The sequence below is a fragment of the Rana temporaria genome, chromosome 4, assembly GCF_905171775.1.
Source record: "Rana temporaria chromosome 4, aRanTem1.1, whole genome shotgun sequence".
In the NCBI taxonomy this organism is placed as follows: domain Eukaryota; kingdom Metazoa; phylum Chordata; class Amphibia; order Anura; family Ranidae; genus Rana; species Rana temporaria.
In genome coordinates, this window is record NC_053492.1 from 463,233,681 (window position 1) to 463,254,662 (window position 20,982).

Below are 20,982 nucleotides of genomic sequence, written 5' to 3' on the forward strand. Positions count from 1 at the left end.
AATTCCACGCATGCGTCGAATCATTACGACGCATGCGGGGGATCCCTTCGGACGGATGGATCCGGTGAGTCTATACAGACCAGCGGATCCATCCGTTGGGATGGATTCCAGCGGATAGATTTGTTTAGCGTGTCAGCAAATATTTATGAGAAGTGGGGGAGGGGGGGGGGGGCTGCTGCGAATTGAGAAGCGGGGGGGGCCCTTTACAAAAAAAAGAAGAAATAAAGAAAAAAAAAAAAATATATATATATATATATATATATATATAAAGAAGGGAGGTAGCCATCCGGGGCCCTGGGGACCTCTGGGCCATTTTGTTAAGAAAAAAAAATTATATATATATATATATATATATATATATATATATATATATATATATATATATATATATATATATATATATATATATATATATATATATATATACACACACACACACACACATTATTTTATAAATACTACTAATAATAATAATAAAAAAAAGAAACCTCTGGGCCCTTTAATAAACATTTATAACAAATAAAAAAAGGGCGTTTGCCACATGGGGCCCTGGGGACCTCTGAGCCCTTTAATAAAAAAAAATATATATATATATATATATATATATATATATATATATATATATATATATATATATATATATAAGGGGGGGGGGTTTCCATCCGGGGCCCTGGGGGCCTTCGGGCCCCTGGGGACCTCCAAAAAAAAAATTGGCCCTTTAATAAAAAATAAAATAAAAATATATAAAAAAAAATATATATTTTTTTAATAAAAAATAAATAAAAAAGGGGGAGTTGCCATATGGGGCCCTATGGGCCTCCGGGCCCCTGGGGACCTCCGGACCCCTTACAGGTGTACTGCCTGTACCCCCCTGATGGCGGCCCTGACCTGATCATTCATGACCATATTTGGTAAGCTCTGCACTTTTCTTGCCTGCTCAGATAATATCAGGACTGCTGAGAAGATAACTAGAAGTACAGTCAGTACACAAGGACTACATTTGACTTATTGTCTGGGGAGTAGGGAACACGGATGGGATACTTGCCTGTAGTGCTGCAAACATGAGCATCTCCTCCTCTGTACAGTCAATTTCTCCAAGTAAAATAGCCCATCGCGCTTGTTCAAACAGCTGGTTGATACGGACAGCATCATACTGAAGGATGGAAAGAGACCAATATTTATTAAAGTTTATCCTATTTTCAGTAGGAGTATGTTCAGTCCACTCCATATATCTGTTGTAATACACTTCCACAACCATACAACCACACACTCCTCATATACAGGATAAAGTGCAGCCAGAAAATCTGTATCATCCCAAGGACCTCATTTTTATTGACTACATGGTAAATATATGGTAAAACATATACCCCAACACGTTTCGGCTGCTAGCCCTAATGCCCCACACACGATCGGAAATTCCGACAAGAAAACCGTGGATTTTTTTCCGTCGGAATGTTGGCTCAAATTTGTCTTGCATACACATGAAACACAAGTGTTGTCGGAAATTCCGACCATCAAGAACGTGGTGACGTACCACATATACGACGAGCCGAGAAAAATTAAGTTCAATAGCCAGTGCGGCTCTTCTGCTTGGTTCAGAGCATGCATGTTTTCTTTCCCGTCGGAATTTCCGACAAGAACTTTTGCCGTTGGAAAAATTGAGAACCCGCTCTCAAATTTTTGCTTGCGGAAATTCTGACAGAAAAAGTCAGATGGAGCATACACACGGTCGGAATTTCCGACCAAAAAGTCACATCGAACTTTTCTTGTCGGAAATCCCGACCGTGTGTACGCGGCATTAGTCGTAGCTTAGTAATATGCTATGACTAAGGCCTGATGGCCGAAACGCATCACCGTACTTGTTTTGTATAAGCCGTGTACCCAATAAAAATGAAGTCATCAGGATGATACCGAGTTGCCGGCTCGATGTTATGCTGTATACTGAAGATGAGCAAGTGTGAAGACACTGGCCCGGATTCAGGTAGATTTGCCCCTTATTTGCGGAGGTGCAGGGCAGCGTTTTTGCCCTGCGCCCCCGCAAATTTACTGCGCTACCCGCGATTCACGAAGCAGTAGCTCCGTAAATTGCGTGTGCGCTGTACAAACTTGCCCTGCGTAAGGGCGCCTAATGTAAATGATCCCGTAGGGGGCGGGAATCATTTAAATTAGGCGCGCTCCCGCGCCGAGCGTAGGGCGCATGCTCCGTCGGGAAACTTTCCCGACGTGCATTGCGGCAAATGACGTCGCAAGGACGTCATTTGCTTCAAAGTGAACGTGAATGGCGTCCAGCGCCATTCACGAATCACTTACGCAAACGACGTAGATTTCAAATATCGTGACGCGGGAACGACGGGTATCCTTTAGCATTGGCTGCCCCTACTATTAGAAGGGGCAGCCTTACGCTAAACACGCCGTACGGAAATGACGTAACTTGCGTACACAGGGCTCGCGCAACATTGTGAATCGGTGTTAGTATGCAATTTGCATACTATACACTGAGCACAATGGGAGCGCCCCCTAGCGGTCATCGCAAGAATGCAGCCTAAAATATGCGTGGCATAAGAGCCTTATGCCACGCAGATTTTAGGCTGCAGTCGGCGTTACGATGTTCCTGAATCAGGAGCATTCGTAACGCCGGAGCAAGTAAGCAATTGCGCTGTGTAACCTATGGTTACACAGGCGCAATTGCTTCTTGAATCTGGGCCAGTGATGGCAGGTTTACCGGTTCCTTAGCTCCTCGGTAGGTCATGGTTGAGCGGTGCTGATTTGTTACTGTGGGAACATTACTCACAGGCCTAAACATGTATTGGAAGAAAACTGGAGGCCACTATTGCCGAGCTTATGAAATGGAAGTTGCCTGGTTGTCATGCTGATTTAATAGCTCTAGCCGTTCCTGAGTCACTTTACCAGAACAAGCATGAAGGTCAGGAGATCCGATTTAATTTATTGCATGCTTTTGGGTGAAACACTCAGAAAGTATTGATGCCATTTGATTAGCATCACAGCTAGGAAAGCAGGATTTCCAAACGTGACCATGGTAGCCCTCTATCTGAACAGATTTTCATTGCAAAAGTACAGTAAAGAGCAATATACATTAAATATACATTCACCGGCCACTTTATTTGATATACCTGTTCAATTGCCTTGTGAGGACGTCTATCGACGAAACGTACGTAGGGTGAGCTGCTGGAGGCATTGTTCTATGTTACATTTGATGTCTACTCTTGGGATCGTGAGATCCGAATAGACACACATTAGCTACCCCTGTTTTACCAGTGTCCGGAGACACTTTAAAAAAGGTGAGTGCCATGTGATTTAAATAAATAAGAAAACTTTTTTGAAGGATTTTATGCTGAGCTCTCTTTATTTTACGATTACACCTCTCTGGAGAGATTGATCATTATTGTGGAGGAGAGTCAGGAGTGGATATCCTTTGGGCTCGCGTGTTTGCTGGTTCCCTTACACCAGCCACTAACATTGGGGAGTGTTTTAGATCAGTGGTCTCCAAACTGCGGCCGGGGGGCCAGATGTGGCCCTTTACTTGCTTTTATCCAGGCCTTGGGGTACTTTTTCAGCCACTGATACCAACAATGGGGCATAATTCCCCCCACTGACACCAATGAAGGGGGCACAATTCCTCCCAATGATGCCAACGCTGGGGCCCAATGACACCAACGATGGGGCACAATTCCTCCCAATGACACCAACAATAGGGCCCGATAACATCAATGATGCGTCACAATTCCTCCCAATGCCGCCAACGTTGGGGACCAATGACGCCAACGATGGAGCACAATTCCTCCCAATGACACCAACAATAGGGCCCAATGATGGAGCACAATCCTCTGAATGACAACAAATATGGGCCCCAATGACACCAAAGATGGGGCCCAATTCCTCTCAATGACACCAACGATGGGGCCCAATGACATCAACGATAGGTCATAATTCCTCCAACTTACACCAATAATCGGGCGCATTTACTCTCAGTGAAACAAACAACGGGGCTTTATTTTTTCCCACTGGCATTGGGACCTTTTCTACTTCCACTGGCCACATTCCAGCCCTTCTAAAGTCTGAAGGACAGTAAACTGGCCCTTTATTTAGAAAGTTTGGAGACCCCTTGATTTAGATCAGGGGTCTCAAAACTGCGGCCCGAGGGCCAGATGTGGCCCTTTGGTAGCCTTTATCCGACCCTTGGGGCACTATTCCTCCCACTCACACCAACAATGGGGCATTTTTTCTTCTATGGATACCAATGATGGGATACTATTCCTCCTACTAATAGGGACACCACTCCTATTGACCACCAACCCTGAGGTCATATTTATTCTCACTGACGATGGGCCCATGACATTTTCTGCCCCTGTTGGCCACATTCCGGCCCTCCTAAAGTCTGAAAGACAGAAAACTGGCCCTATATATATATTGTGGGACCGAACACAGTTTCTTATAGAACTATTTTTTCGATAGATATGTTTACTAAAAATCACAATTTTATTTAATTAATTTTATTTATTATAGCAACAAGTTAAATATATAAAAAAATTGCTGCTTTTTCATTGTTTATAGCGCAAAAAATAAAAACCGCAGAGGTGATCAAATACCACCAAAATAAAGTTCTATTTGTGGGGAAAAAAGGACGTCAATTTTGTTTGGGTGCCACGTCACACAACTGCGCAATTGTCAGTTAAAGCGGCGCAGTGCCGTATCGCAAAAAATGGCCTGGTCATTAAGGGGGCAAATCCTTTCGAGGCTGAGGTGGTTAAGCTGCCTGTGGATGGTGTCAAGTCAGGAAGTGACCGGACTGGACAGACCGATTCTAAGGAGGCATGATGATGAATAAAGTGGCATTGGAACCAGAACACATTCATACTCAAACGTTCCTACCTTTGGATTTAGGTCATAGAAGGAGTAGTACTTAAATTTTAGAAATAGTAGATCTTCTTCTTGGATGTTTTGCTCCATGAGGGATCTGGAGGAGTCCAGCCATCTACACAGAATAAAATAGAATACAAATCTTATAAATAAATGTCTTCAATTCGTACTTTTCATTCAGAATAATAGAACATCTGCTGTAAATGTCACACAAGTGCCAGACCATGCCTTATGCTTAATGTTAGCCCTCAAGCCACACATCTTTATGTGATCATAGATAGACCCCCCACAGCAACCAACAGACCACCCAGCAGTCAGCTTTGATGGACCACCCAGCAACAATAGCCACCCCCCTCTGCAACAGTAGACCCCCCACATAGCAGTCGATCCCCTCAAGAACAATAGACCCCTCCATAGCAACCAACAGATCCCTCAGCAGTCAGCATCAATAGACCACCCAGCAACAATAGACACCCCTCTGCAAAAATAAATCCTCCCAGCAACAATAGATTCCTCCCCCAGCAACAATAGACTCACCCCAGCAACAATAGACACCCCTCTGCAAAAATAGATCCTCCCAGCATCAATAGATTCATCCCCCAGCAACAATAGACTCACCCCAGCAACCAACAGATCCCCCAGCAGTAAGCATCAATAGACCACCCAGCAACAATAGACCCTCCTGTGCAACAGTAGATCCCCCCAGCAGCAATAGACACCCTCTTCTACAATAGTAAACTCCCAGTAACAATAGATCGGTCTTCCAGTAAAGATAGACTCATCCCAGCAACCAATAGGTCACCCAACAGCCAGCATCAATAGACTATTTTATAGCCAGCAACAATAGACACCCCCCTCCATAACATTAATCCCCCCCAGCAACAATAGACACCCCCTCCATAACATTAACCCCCCCCAGCAACAATAGACACCCCCTCCATAACATTAATCCCCCCCCAGCAACAATAGACACCCCCTCCATAACATTAATCCTCCCCCAGCAACAATAGACTCACCCCAGAAACCAACAGATCCCTCAGCAGTCAGCATCAATAGACCACCCAGCAACAATAGACCATCCTCTGCAAAAATAGATCCTCCCAGCAACAATAGATTCCTCCCCCAGCAACAATAGACTCACCCCAGCAACCATCAGATCCCCCAGCAGTAAGCATCAATAGACCACCCAGCAACAATAGACCCTCCTGTGCAACAGTAGACCCCCCCCCAGCAGCAAAAGATCCCTCCCACAGTAACAATGACGTCACGGCGCGCAAAGCACGGCGGGAGTTCGGAAACGGAGCATGTGCGGTAGGTCCGGCGCGGGAGCGCGCCTAATTTAAATGGCGCACGCCCATTTAAATTGGCCCGCCTTACGCCGGAGGCCGCCGGCGTAGGTTTTCATCGCAAGTGCTTGGTGAATCAGGCACTTGCGATGAAAAATTGCGGCGGTGTAACGTATCTAGGATACGTTACGCCGCCGCGATTCTACGTGAATCTGGCCCTAAATTGGTTCATTAAAATTAAGTGAATTTTTCAATATTTGCTTGAAGGATATTCTTGCGTTTGCCAAAAGCAACGTTTGGAGGTATCGCAATTCAACAACGGTGGTCAGAAATTGTTGTCTTGTCCTTAAAAACGTATATATAAAGTGTTATATCAAGCCTTCTATTAGATGAGTGACCCCCTGTTCACACCTGTCGTGCGTTTCCAGGAGCGTGACAATGCTGGACAATAAGATTTTCATTGTTACGAATTATCCGAAATAAGGAATGCCGCGCTTAAACAAATGGAACGGAACAAATTAATAATAATAATAAAATGTTATTATTATTATTATTATTATTATTATTATTGCTACCAGTATTAATTTTTTATTAATTTGTTATGTTCCATTTGGTGAAACATCCAGAGTTTAAACAGGGGGATCTGCGCCACACAGGGTGATTAGGGTGTGCCCAGGCACACCCGGCACACCCCATGCCCATGCTTATGATTGAACTTCACCATTGTAAATCTACATGAACTCACCCAGAATTAAGCCTTGCTTTATCCACCATCGTCCTGGGCTGGTACATCTGTGTGAGGATTTCCGGAGAGAAGATGGGCTGGCTGAGCGCCAGGATGTTGCAGTTCTGTTCTGCCAGGGGACTGTCCGTGAACCACGTCATCGTGGCAGAGGCGGGTGTGCCATTGACGGGGTCGTACATGGGTGTCATTGTCTTGCTATATAGACCAGGGCTAGCTGAAAAATATAAATAAATATTTTCTCATATTACATAGAATAGTTATACTAGCCTATGAAACTGCTGTCAGCAGGACAAGTTCAATAGCAGCTGCCAAATATCTGGACAATTCTTGCTTCTGATTGGATAACATGCTGTGCTTGGCCAAAAAATGTTGGCCCTGCTTCTTTGGCAAAAATTGACTTTTCAGGAAGGCTAAACCCGGTCATACACTTCTCACTACTGCCCCTGCTGGCAACACAACGCCCCTCTTTTCCATAAAAAAAAAAAAAAAATCGACTTATGCCGAAGAATAAGGTCCAAAAATGTTTGGCCCAACAAAATATGCTTTCAGTCAAACGCAGGAACTGTCCAGGTATTTAGCAGCAGCTATTGAACACAGTAACCAGCAGATGACATTCCTCTATCCATACTGCTTATAATAGATGTGTTTATCTCTCTAACAGAGTGCCAGATAGCACTAAAAACCCAACATTGGTTCTAATCCATGTCAACGCCATCCAAAACTAGGAAAAAGGGTTTTGGATTACCATACACTTTAACCACTTCAGCCCCGGACCATATTGCTGGTCAAAGACCAGAGCACTTTTCGCGATTCGGGACTGCGTCGCTTTAACTGACAATTGCGCGGTCATGCGACGTGGCTCCCAAACAAAATTGGCGTCCTTTTTTCCCCACAAATAGAGCTTTCTTTTGGTGGTATTTGATCACCTCTGCGGTTTTTAATTTTTTGCGCTATCAACAAAAATAGAGCGACAATTTTGAAAAAAAATAATGAGCCAGATTCACGTATTTTCGCGTAAATCTGCGTTAACGTTTACGTTACACCGCCGCAAGTTTTACGGGCAAGTGCTTGATTCACAAAGCACTTGCCTGTAAAGTTGCGGCGGCGTAGCGTAAATCCGCCCGGCGCAAGCCCGCCTAATTCAAATGGGGAGTGGATCATTTAAATTAGGCGCGTTCCCGTGCCGAATGTACTGCGCATGCTCCGTCCCTAAAATTTCCCGACGTGCATTGCGCTAAATGACGTCGCAAGGACGTCATTGGTTTCAACGTTAACGTAAATGGCGTCCAGCGCCATTCACGGACGACTTACGCAAACAACGTTAAATTTCAAATTTCGACGCGGGAACGACGGCCATACTTAACATTGGCTAGACCACCTAGGGGGCATGTTTATCTTTACGCCGCATATCTCTTATGCAAGCGGCGTAAATTTACTGCAACGGGCAAACGACTCATTTGCATATTCTACGCCGATCGCAATGGAATCGCCACCTAGCGGCCGGCCTAGAATTGCAGCCTAAGATCCAACGGTGTAAGTCAATTACACCAGTCGGATCTTAGGGAGATCTATGCGTAACTGATTCTATGAATCAGGCGCATAGATACGACCGGCCGGATTCAGAGATACGACGGCGTATCAGGAGATACGCCGTCGTATCTTCTTTATGAATCTGGCCCAATATTTTTTACTTTTTGCTATAATAAATATCCCCCAAAAATATATAAAAAAAACGTTTTTTTTCCTCAGTTTAGGCCGATACGTATTCTTCTACATATTTTTCGTAAAAAAAAAAATCGCAATAAGCGTTTATTGATTGGTTTGCGCAAAAGTTATAGCGTTTACAAAATAGGGGGTATTTTTATGGCATTTGTAATAATACTGCGACATTATGGCGGACACTTCGGACACTTTTGACACATTTTTGGGACCATTGGCATGTTTATAGCGATCAGTGCTATAAAAATGCCACTGGCAGTGAAGGGGTTAACACTAGGGGGCGGGGAAGGGGTTAAGTATGTCCCCTGGGTGTGTTCTAACTGTAGGGGGGGTGGACTGACTGGGGGAAATGACTGATCGCTGTTCATACATTGTATGAACAGAAGATCAGCATTTCTCTCCCTGACACACTCATCATAGCGGCGACGGCGCAACACGTCACCGTGGATGAATTCCGCGCGGATTTTGATCCGATGGTGAGTACAAGCCATCGGATCCAAATCCGGAGGAGGAATCTCAGCTAGAAACGGTCCGGCGGACCGTTTCCAGCGGAGATCCCCTCGTGTGTACGGGGCCTTGGTGTCAGGAAAACTTGTCAGAAGTGACTCATGCAGATAGCAGAGGAAGGAAGCAGCAGACAGAAATTACCCTTAGTGCTCTGGATAGATACAAGTACACACTATAGAGGGATATGCTTTGTTCATATTTAATTTCTGAAATTTACAGCCACTTTAACATCAACCAATGCAAAGCTTTGATATATCCATGTAGAGTATTTTTTTACCCAATGATCCGGAGCTGCCGTGTGATCCTTCCAAGTTGATCACTTCTTCTAAAATTGGTTCCTTTGCTTCTTTTTTCTTTTTCTTCTTCACAGAATCCTCCAAAGGCTTCAACAGGGAAAGTTCTTCAGGATGCCGAATATCTAAATATATAATGAAAAGGTCACTGAAAATGTAGGCAGAGGATCTATCGAGCCTTTAAAGAGTGACTCCACTTTTGTGGAGAGACAGGCAGCGGAAGTTCAGGAGCGACAAATGCTCAGTTTTTCTTCTCCACGTTCAGTCACATGACACAACCGAAGGAAGACCTCCCCTCTGGACCACCTGGTTTAGTGAGTGGATTTCATGGAGGAAGAAGAACTGTACTGGGGGGAGGGGGGGGGGTCTGTACTGGGGGAGAGGTCTGTACTTGGGGAGGGGGAGACCTGTACTGGGGGGAGAGTTGTACTGGGGGAGAGCTGTTTTTTTGGGGGGGATCAGTACTGGGAAGAAAGGTACTTGGGGGGGGGGGGGGGATATGTACTGGGGTGGGGGACCTGTACTGGGGGAGAGTTGTACTAGGGGGAGGGGGATCTGTACTTAGGGGATCTGTACTAGGGGACAGATCTTTTTTTTTGAGGATCAGTACTGGGAAGAGAGATCTGTACTTGGAGGGAGATCTGTACTGGGGGGGGGGGGCTGGGTTGGGGAGATCTGTACTTGGGGGGAGAGACCTGTACAGGGGGGAGAGTTGTACTTGGGGGGAGGACGAGATCTGTACTTGAAGGGGATTTCTGTCCTGGGGGGATCTGTACTGTACTTTTTTTGGGGGGGGATCAGTACTGGGAAGAAAGGTACTTGGGGGATCTGAGGGAGATTTGAACTGGGGAACGATCTGTACTGAGGGGGATCTGCACTAGGATAGAGATCTGTCTTTTTGGGGGGGATCAGTCCTAGGAAGAGAGATCTGTACTTGGGGGGGAGATCTTTACTGGGAGAGAGATCTGTACTGGGGGGGAGACCTGTGCTGGGGGGGGGGGAATCGGTACTAGGGTGGGAGATCTGTACCTGGGGAGGGTCTGTACTGTACTTGGGGGGAGAGATGTACTTGGGGAAGGGGGATCTGTACTTGGGGGGAAGAGATCTGTACTCGGGGAAGGGGGATCTGTACTTGAAGGGGAGTTCTGTCCTGGGGGGGGGGGGGGGGTCTGTACTTGGGGAGAGAGATTTGAACTGGGGTGCGATCTGTATTGAGGGGGGCTGTACTGGGGGGAGGCGGGGGTAGATATGTATTAGGGGGGATTATGGCTTATATACATGTGCATTATGTACACCTGACCCCTGAACTCTGGTCACACATGGCTCGAATTCCGCAGATTTCTGCTAAATGGGCCAACATTTGAGACATGGTTAGCAGTGCAAGCATCACTAGCTCAACAAAAGTTGATTTAACCTGTTCATGACTGCGATATAGCTAAATGACGCCTACAGTGCGGTCGCACTTTGCCGGGAGGCCGTCATATGACATTTTCCTGTACTTGCGCTGCCTGCGCGCCCCCTGTGTTGTGCATCGGCAGTGATCACAGCGGATCTGTACAATGTAAACAGGATTTGCCGGTTATTCGCAATCCTCTCTCCCCCCCCACCGCCGCGTGAGGAGAGCCGATAACTGGCAAATCCACAGAGGACATCTACATAATCAGGGCATATGATCATGAGTGCCTTGATGATCAGAGCAGCCCCAACAGAGCCCACCAGTGCTGCCAATCAGTGCCTATCATTGCTGCATATCAGTGCAGCCTCATCAGTGCCTCCTCATCAGTGCAGCCTCATCAGTGCCTCCTCATCAGTGCAGCCTCATCAGTGCCTCCTCATCAGTGCAGCCTCATCAGTGCAGCCTATCAGTGCCCATCAGTGTAGCCTACACGTTACCATCAGTGCAGCCTAGCAGTTCCTAGCAGTGCACCCTATCAGTTCCCATCAGTGTACCCTACACGTTACCATCAGTCCACCCTACACGTTATCATCAGTGCCCATCAGTACACCCTATCAGTGCCCATCAGTGCAGCCTCATCAATGCCTCCTTATCAGTGCACCCTATCAGTAACCATCAGTGTACACTATCAGTGCCCATCAGTGAAGGAGAAAAATTACTTATTTACAACATTTTATTACAGAAACTAAGAAAAACTTTTGGGCCTGATCCACAAAAGGGATACGCCGGCGTATCTACTGATACGCCGTCGTATCCCTGTTTCTATCTATGGAACTGATCCACAGAATTAGTTTCTCATAGATAGGGAGAAGATCCCACATGTGTAAGGGACTTACACTGTCGGATCTTAGGATGCAGTACCGCAGCCGCCGCTGGGGGCATTTCTCGTCGAAATGCCGCTTCGGGTATGCAAATTAGCACTTACGGAGATCCACAAAGGGGTTTCCCTTCGTGAAGTCTCCGTAAGTTGTTAGTTTGCAAACGCAAAATTAGGGCTACTTTTACAAAGTGTAAAGTTAGTACACCATGTAAAAGTAGACCCTTCTTTCCCGCGACGCTGTCAATTTATTTTTTAAAATTTATTTTTTTCCCGCCGCATCTCTTTTTTTTCCCGACGCAACTTTTTTTACCCGGCGTGATTCACAAAACTCGGCGTAACGTAATTTCGCGCAATGCACGTCGGGAAAATCGCGTCGAGAGCATGCGCAGTACGTCCGGCGCGGGAGCGCGCCTAATTTAAATGGGACTCGCCCCATTAGATTAGGAACGCCTTGCGCCGGACGGATTTAAGTTACACCACTGAAAATTTCTAGGTAAGTGCTTTGTGGATCGGGCACTTAGGTAGAGATTTTGCGGCGGTGTAACTTAAATAGGAAGATTTAAGTTAAGCCCGCTTGTTGTGGATCTGGCCCATAGTTTTAAAAAATGTGGGTATTGTTTTTGTTTGTTTAACAAAAAACAAACAAACCCGGCGGTGATTAACCTCTTCCATACCGGGCAGTTATACACACTTCCATACCGGGCCTATTCTGGCACTTCTCTCCTACATGTACAAATCATAATTTTTTTGCTAGAACATTACGCAGAACCCCCAAACATTATATATGTTTTTTTAGCAGACACCCTAGGGAATTAAACGACGGTCATTGAAACGTTTTATCTTGCACGGTATTTGCGCAATAATTTTTCAAACGCCTTTTTTTGGGAAAAAAATTGTTTCATGAATTAAAAAAATAACAAAACAGTAAAGTTAGCCCAATTTTTTTGTAAAATATGAAAGATTAGGTTACACCGAGTAAATAGATACCTAACATGTCACGCTTTAAAATTGTGCACACTCATGGAATGGCGCCAAACTTCGGTACTTAAAAATCTCCATAGGCAACGCTTTGAAATTTTTTACAGGTTACCAGTTTAGATTTACAGAGGAGATCTAGTGCTAGAATTGTTGCTGGCACTCTAACGCACGCGGCGATACCTCACATATGTGGTTTAAATAGCGTTTACATATGTCGGCGGGACTTGCGTGTGCGTTCGCTTCTGCGTGCAAGCTACTGGGGACAGGGGCGTTAAAAAAAATATTTTTTATTTCTTTTTTTTTTTTACATATTTATTTCTTTTTTTACACTTTTTTTTTATTTTCTTTTTTTTATTATCACTTTTATTCCTATTACAAGGAATGTAAACATCCCTTGTAATAGGAATGTGTGTGACAGGTCCTCTTTATGGAGAGATGCAGGGTCAATAAGACCCCACATCTCTCCTCCAGGCTGGAAAGCATGAGATTGTGAAAAAAAATTCACCGATCTCATGCTGGCTGTTGCTTAGCAGCCGCAATTGCGGCTTTGTTTACTTACGGGGACCCGGGCGTGACGTCATCACATCGCGCCCGGGTCCTCCAACGGTCATAGAGATGACTGGTGACCATCTGGTCACCAGTCATCTCTATGCTTCCTGCCAGCGCCGGATGATTCGTTCTCCGGGCCCCCGATGGCACGGGAGAGCCCGGAGAAGCACCGGATGGCGGCGGGAGGGGGAGGATGTCCCCTTCCGCCGCCTGTAAGAACGATCTAGCGGCGGAATCGCCGCTATGATCGTTCTTACGTTGTGCAGAATCGCCGGCACAAGAGAAGGATATCTGAATGATGCCTCTCGCTGCAGGCATCATTCAGATATCCACCCGCAAAGCCCAGGACGTCATATGACGTCCTCCCGGATCGAGGAGGGGTTCCTGCCGCCGTCATTTCACAATGACGCGGTAGGGAAGTGGTTAAATACCACCAAAAGAAAGCTCTATCTGTCTAAAAAAAAATGATAAAACTTTCCTTTGGGTTCCGTGTTACATGACTGCGCAATTATCAAAGAGTGACAACGCTGAAAACTGGCCTGGGCAGGAAGGGGGTAAAAGTGCCCAGCAGACAAGTGTCTAATGAATCCAGGCAGTATGGGGCTGTTGTGTCATATTATACCAGAAGTGTAAAGTGTTCCTGTGCTGGGGGGGGGGGGGGGGCAATAATTGGGTCAGTTTTATTCCTCTTTTCTAAGAAAACAGCGACATTCGATGAGTTTTGTATAGATTGTGTGTTAAGGAACCAATCAGAGCTCTCTGTAGGCGGAGCTGCATGAAGACGTCTCGTGTACGAGGCACAAGCACAGTCATGTTGGATGAGATTGGAGAGACGTCTGCTATACACATTCCCGAGCCCCGAGGGGCATGACCCGCACCGTGTGCCAGGCACATACCTCCATTCCATGGGCAACACCTTACATATTATTCTATCAAACAATCAGCCCATTTTATTATGCGCTTTTCATACCACAAGTACATACACTATATTGTCAAAAGTATTGGGACGCCTGCCTTTACACACACATGGGGCCAGATTCACAGAGAGATACGCCGTCGTATCTCTGAGTTAGGCCTGTCGTATCTATGCGACTGATTCATAGAATCAGTTACGCATAGGTAGCCCTAAGATCCGACAGGTGTAAGTGTGTTACACCGTCGGATCTTAACTGCAATTTAAAAATGGCGTGGGGGGCGTTCTCGCTGATTTACGCTGAGAAATATGTAAATCAGCGAGATACGCCAATTCACGAACGTACGCGGGCCCGACGCAGTGTTTTTACGACGTTTACGTAGCGGTTTTCCAGCGTATACTTACCCCTGCTTCTATGAGGCGCAGCCAATGTTAAGTATGGCCGTCGTTCCCGCGTCGATTTTTTTTCTTTTCACGTCGTTTGCGTAAGTCGTTCTCGAATACGGATGGACGTCATTTACGTAAGCGTCGAAACCAATGACGTCATTGGGAGCAATGCACGCCGGGAAAATTCACGGACGGCGCATGCGCATTTAAATCGGCGCGGGGACGCGCCTGATTTAAATAGTACACTCCCCCTAGCCGCGGAATTTGAATTCCGCCGGGGGATTTACGATCCGCCGCCGCAAGTTTGGAGGTAAGTGCTTTGTGAATTACCCACTTGCCTCTCAAACTTACGGCGGCGGATCTTAAAACAGATAGATTAGGTGGATCTAAAGATCCGCTGATCTATGTGAATCTAGCCCATGAACAATAATGACATCCCAGTCTTAGTCCATAGTGTTGAATATTGAGTTGGCCCCGCCCTTTACAGCTATAACAGCTTCATCTCTTCTGGGAAGGTTGTCCACAAGGTTTAGGAGTGTGTCTATGGGAATGTTTGACCATTCTTCCAGAAGCACATTTGTGAGGTCAGGCACTGATGTTGGATAAGAAGGCCTGGCTCGCACTGTCCGCTCAAATTCATCCCAAAAGTGTTCTATCGGGTTGAGGTCAGGACTCTGTGCAGGCCAGTCAAGTTCCTCCACCCCAAACTTGCTCATCCATGTCTTTATGGACCTTGCTTTGTGCATTGCTTCAAATCATTTGGTGGAGGGGGGATTATGGTGTGAGGGGTTGTTTTTCATGGGTTGGGCTTGACCTCTTAGTTCCAGTGAAGGGAATTCTTAAGGCGTCAGCATAACAAGACATTTTGGCCAATTTCATGCTCCCAACTATGTGGGAACAGTTTGGGGGACGGCCCCTTCCTGTTCCAACATGACTGCGCACCAGTGCAACCGCCCCCCCCCCCCCCCCGGCAAAGCAAACGTGTGTATCAGTCCGGCACGCGCGTAAACAGGTATAGCTGCAAACGTTGGATCATGGGCAGTGATTCCCTATCGGCAGTCTTGTTTGATGCCAACAATTCAGTGGTGGCTGGTGCTCAAAATTTTTGGGGGGGCGCAAACAAACTGAATTAAAAAACAAAACAAAAAAACATCAAACGCAGCCACTGTGCCCATCAAACGCAGCCACTGTGCCCATCAAACGCAGCCACTGTGCCCATCAAACGCAGCCACTGTGCCCATCAAACTCAGCCACTGTGCCCATCAAACTCAGCCACTGTGCCCATCAAACTCAGCCACTGTGCCCATCAAACTCAGCCACTGTGCCCATCAAACGCAGCCACTGTGCCCATCAAACGCAGCCACTGTGACCATCAAACTCAGCCACTGTGCCCATCAAACTCAGCCACTGTGGACATCAAACACTGCCACTGTGCCCATCATAATGCTGCCAGTGTGCCAAATGCTGCCTGTGTGCCCATCAAATGCTGCCAGTGTGCCCATCAAATGCTGCCAGTGTGCCCATCAAATGCTGCCACAGTGCCCATTAACCACTTAAGACCCGGACCTTTAGGCAGCTAAAGGACCTGGCCAGTTTTTTCGATTCGGCACTGCGTCGATTTAACTGACAATTGCGCGGTCGTGCGACGTGGCTCCCAAACAAAATTGGCGTCCTTTTTTTCCCACAAATAGAGCTTTCTTTTGATGGTATTTGATCACCTCTGCGGTTTTTATTTTTTGCGCTATAAACAAAAATAGAGCGACAATTTTGAAAAAAAATCAATATTTTTTACTTTTTGCTATAATAAATATCCCCCAAAAATAAATATATAAAAAAAAATGTCCTCAGTTTAGGCCGATACGTATTCTTCTACATATTTTTTGTAAAAAAAAAAATCGCAATAAGCGTTTATCGGTTGGTTTGCGCAAAATGTATAGTGTTTACAAAATAGGGGATAGTTTTATTGCATTTTTATTAATATATTTTTTTTAAAATGCATTGTTTACTGTGAAAATGACAGTTGTAGTTTGGGAGTTAACCACAAGAGGGCGTTGAAGAAGTTATGTGTGACCTCATGTCCGTTTCTAACTGTAGGGGGGTGTGGCAGTAGGTGTGACGTCATCGATTGTGATTCCCTATATAAGGGAACACACGATCGATCACGGCGCCACAGTGAAGAACGGGGAAGCTGTGTTTACACACAGCCCTCCCTGTTCTTCAGCTCCGGGGACCGATCGCCAGACTTCAGCGGCAATCGGGTCCGCGAGTCCCGCGGCCGTGGTCACGGAGCTTCGGACTGGGTTGTGTGTGACGTAAATCGGTGTGAACGGGTCCCTAAGTGGTTAAATGCTTCCAGGGTGCCCATCAAATGCTGCCAGTGTGACCCCTGCCCGCTCGCCATCTGCCCGGCACTTACCCTGTCTTGGTGGGGCAGCGGGTGACGGCGATGAGCGGGGTCCTTCATGTCTCCTGTGGGGCCGGGCACTTCTCCACACTGTCCTCATGTCCCGTCAGGCGTCCAATAGCGGCGCCTGTTGTTTCAGCCAGTCAGGTGACAGGGTAACCAGACCCAGTGCACCCGATTGGCTGAAAGGCGGGTCAGTGTTAGGGAAGTGATGTATTCTGTTCCCTAACACAAGACTGAGTAATCAGTGAACGCACAGCAGTGAGCCCGCTGTTTACCCTTTTGGAAGCCTATTAGAGCCCACAGGCTCTAATCAGGAAGCCTATTAGAGCCTATAGCTCTAATCAGGTGCTTCCAAAACACACCCGCCGCTGTAATTTATATGCCCAGCGCCCGACGAGGGGTCTGGCACATGAATAGGGGGCGGCAGCGGCGACAATAGATAGATTCATGCAATGCATGAAACTATGTGAGAGAGCAGGAGAGGGGAGGGGGGAGCGCTCTTGCGCCCTTTATGGACGCATCGCCACTGCAACAACTACATTTTGTGAAAGTCCTGACAGTTGGCTAGAAACAGGAATATCTGACGGGCCAATCACCAATGAGAAACATAATACGCCAATACTTTATTTAGCGTACAAGTGCGCCAAGCATAAACTTCAGTGTAACGGTAGCGGGTGGGGGTCACGATACACCTAAAGTAGCCACACAGATAACGCAATTTGATGTTTTGTGGTCGATCACTTACTTAGTGTCCTGCAGATCTCAACAACGGCTTTGAAGACCAGCGCTGAAAAACTAACTTTTAGCCGCACGGTTTTCATATTCGGTAATCGGACCCGCAGCCGCTTGTATTGAGGGGTAAAGAAAAGCTTTGCGTCGGCTTGCACGCCATATTTATCCAGCGTCCAATGTGTCTTCAGCAGCCAGCTGCTCTTTTGTTCCCACCAAAGGGCATAATCCGACCAATCCCTGGCAATACCTAAAACACAAACACAGGAAGATGTAAAAGTATACTCTTTGTATATATTGAAAAAAAGTGGTACAGAGTCAAAAGTAAAAAAAATTCACAAATCCAGTGGTAGTAATCCCAAAACCATAAATGTAATAAAGTAAATCTGCGCCTGGGGTGTTTAACGTCTCCCTGAAGACTCGAGGTTACACCGGACGTGTGTAGAAGATCGGATTAGTGATATCTCAGAGAAATAAGAAAAAGAAGATCCATAGTGTATACTGCAATAAAAAGGGTTTAATGAAACGGATCGTATTGCACTTACAGACGCAAGTAGGAAATGCGCGGTGTATATGGGTACAAATACGACGTTTCTCTGCGTCTCCTCCGCTAAGTTCATCGGCCGTTTCACAGGATCTCCATATGGAGAGGTGTAGTGACGTTGGGAACACAGACCCGCTACGCGTTTCATCACTAGCGGACGTCGTCTGGGATTGGCTGCTGCAATAATAAAGTAAAACCTTGGATTGCAAGCATAATTCGTTCCAGAAACATGCTTGTAATCCAAAGCACTTGTATACCAAAGCGAATTTCCCCATAAGAAATAATGGAAACTCAAATGATTTGTTCCACAACCATTTATTCATAAGTCCTTCATTTTATAGTCCATATAAAAAGATTATAGCGATGTGATTGGTTGTGTAACCATAAAATGTCCATCCACAAATGGAAGCCTCCACAAGGGGATTAGAAGAGAAATCCAGCAGGAGCTCCAGAGTATAAAAGAGAAGAGAGGCGCTTCTAAGTGTAGCAATATGGTTACATTCAATGAAGTTACAACATTTAGCAACTCACATGGTTGATGATTAAAAGAGGCGCATCTAAGGGCTCGTACAGACGGACGGACTGTCCGCTCAAAACGGTCCGCCGGACCGTTTTGAGCGGACATGTCCGCCCGGAGATTTCTGTCTGATGGTTGTACACACCATCAGACAGAATACTGCTCAGGGGGTATTGCAGAGTACTGAGCAGGGGGTATTGCAGAGTACTGCGCAGGGGGTATTGCAGAGTATTGCGCAGGGGGTATTGCAGAGTACTGCGCAGGGGGTATTGCAGAGTATTGCGTAGGGGGTATTGCAGAGTACAGCGCAGGGGGTATTGCAGAGTATTGCGCAGGGGGTATTGCAGAGTATCTGCGCAGGGGGTATTGCAGAGTACTGCGCAGGGGGTATTGCAGAGTACTGCGCAGGGGGTATTGCAGAGTATCTGCGCAGGGGGTATTGCAGAGTATCTGCGCAGGGGGTATTGCAGAGTATCTGCGCAGGGGGTATTGCAGAGTATCTGCGCAGGGGTATTGCAGAGTATCTGCGCAGGGGTATTGCAGAGTACTGCGTAGGGGGTATTGCAGAGTACTGCGTAGGGGGTATTGCAGAGTACTGCGCAGGGGGTATTGCAGAGTACTGCGCAGGGGTATTGCAGAGTACTGCGCAGGGGGTATTGCAGAGTACTGCGCAGGGGGTATTGCAGAGTATCTGCGCAGGGGGTATTGCAGAGTATCTGCGCAGGGGTATTGCAGAGTACTGCGCAGGGGTATTGCAGAGTACTGCGTAGGGGGTATTGCAGAGTACTGCGCAGGGGGTATTGCAGAGTACGGCGCAGGGGGTATTGCAGAGTACGGCGCAGGGGGTATTGCAGAGTATCTGCGCAGGGGGTATTGCAGAGTATCTGCGCAGGGGGTATTGCAGAGTATCTGCGCAGGGGGTATTGCAGAGTACTGCGCAGGGGGTATTGCAGAGTACTGCGCAGGGGGTATTGCAGAGTATTGCGCAGGGGTATTGCAGAGTACTGCGCAGGGGGGTATTGCAGAGTACTGCGTAGGGGGTATTGCAGAGTACTGCGCAGGGGGTATTGCAGAGTACTGCGCAGGGGGTATTGCAAAGTATTGCGCAGGGGGTATTGCAGAGTACTGCGCAGGGGGTATTGCAGAGTACTGCGCAGGGGGTATTGCAGAGTACTGCGCAGGGGGTATTGCAGAGTATTGCGTAGGGGGTATTGCAGAGTACTGCGCAGGGGGTATTGCAGAGTACTGCGCAGGGGGTATTGCAGAGTACTGCGCAGGGGGTATTGCAGAGTATTGCGTAGGGGCTATTGCAGAGTATTGTGCCGGGGGTATTGCAGAGTACTGCGCAGGGGGTATTGCAGAGTATTGCGCAGGGGGTATTGCAGAGTATTGCGCAGGGAGTATTGCAGAGTACTGCGCAGGGAGTATTGCAGAGTATTGCGCAGGGTATTGCAGGGATGGCTGAGCAGGGATGGCTGGATCTGTGACTGCAATAGTCACAGATCCAGCCCACAGCGCTGCTGACACCCGCTCTCCCCCTCTCGCACTGTACTGATCGGTACAGAGAGAGGAGGGAGGAACCAGCGTCATCAAATGACACCGGTTTGTTTACATGTGATCGCTCTGTCTTTGGACAGAGTGATCACGTGGTAAACAGCCACTCTGGACCCGGCGGTCACGGACACTCCCGTGTGCGCGCCCCAGGGGGCGCGCGGGAGCGTGATTCTGGGAGGACGTCCATGGATGTCCTCCCAGAGTTAAGGAACCGCCTTGAAGCCGTAATTCGGCTATGAGGCGGTGATTAAGTGGTTAAATCAAAAAGTAAAAAATATTGCTTTTTTTTTCAAAATTTTCGCTCTTTTGTTAATAGCGCAAAAACAAACAAAAAAACGCAGAGGTGATCAAATACCACCAAACAAAAGCTCTATTTGTGGGGGAAAAAAACATAAAGGGGCAGATCCACAAAGATCTGCCCCGGCGCATCGTATCTGAGATACGCTACGCCTCCGTACCTTACCTGACTTTGGTTCGAATCCATAAAGATTTTGCGCCGTAAGTTACGGCGGTGTAGTGTATCTCAAGCGGCGTAAGGGCGCGGAATTCAAATTGGGCGGGTAGGGGTCGTGTTTCATTTAAATGAAGCGCGTCCCCACGCGGAACGAACTGCGCATGCGCCGTCCCTAAATTTCCCGCCGTGCATTGCGCTAAATGACGTCGCAAGGACGTCATTGGTTTTGACCTGGACGTAAATTAC

General features: G+C 46.9%; 1 protein-coding gene across 2 annotated transcripts in view; it reads right to left on the bottom strand.

Moving 5' to 3' along the window:
• FERMT1 (FERM domain containing kindlin 1) overlaps window positions 1-20,982 on the bottom strand; it is a 96,738-nt gene that overhangs the window by 41,635 nt on the left and 34,121 nt on the right. For both annotated transcript variants that reach the window (XM_040351694.1, XM_040351693.1), the window contains exons 3-7: window positions 17,684-17,917; window positions 9,413-9,553; window positions 6,910-7,123; window positions 4,891-4,993; window positions 1,046-1,153 (exon numbers count right to left, since the gene is read on the bottom strand). In XM_040351694.1, coding sequence (XP_040207628.1) covers window positions 1,046-1,153; window positions 4,891-4,993; window positions 6,910-7,123; window positions 9,413-9,553; window positions 17,684-17,917 — 800 coding nt within the window. The remainder of the gene's footprint in view (window positions 1-1,045; window positions 1,154-4,890; window positions 4,994-6,909; window positions 7,124-9,412; window positions 9,554-17,683; window positions 17,918-20,982) is intronic.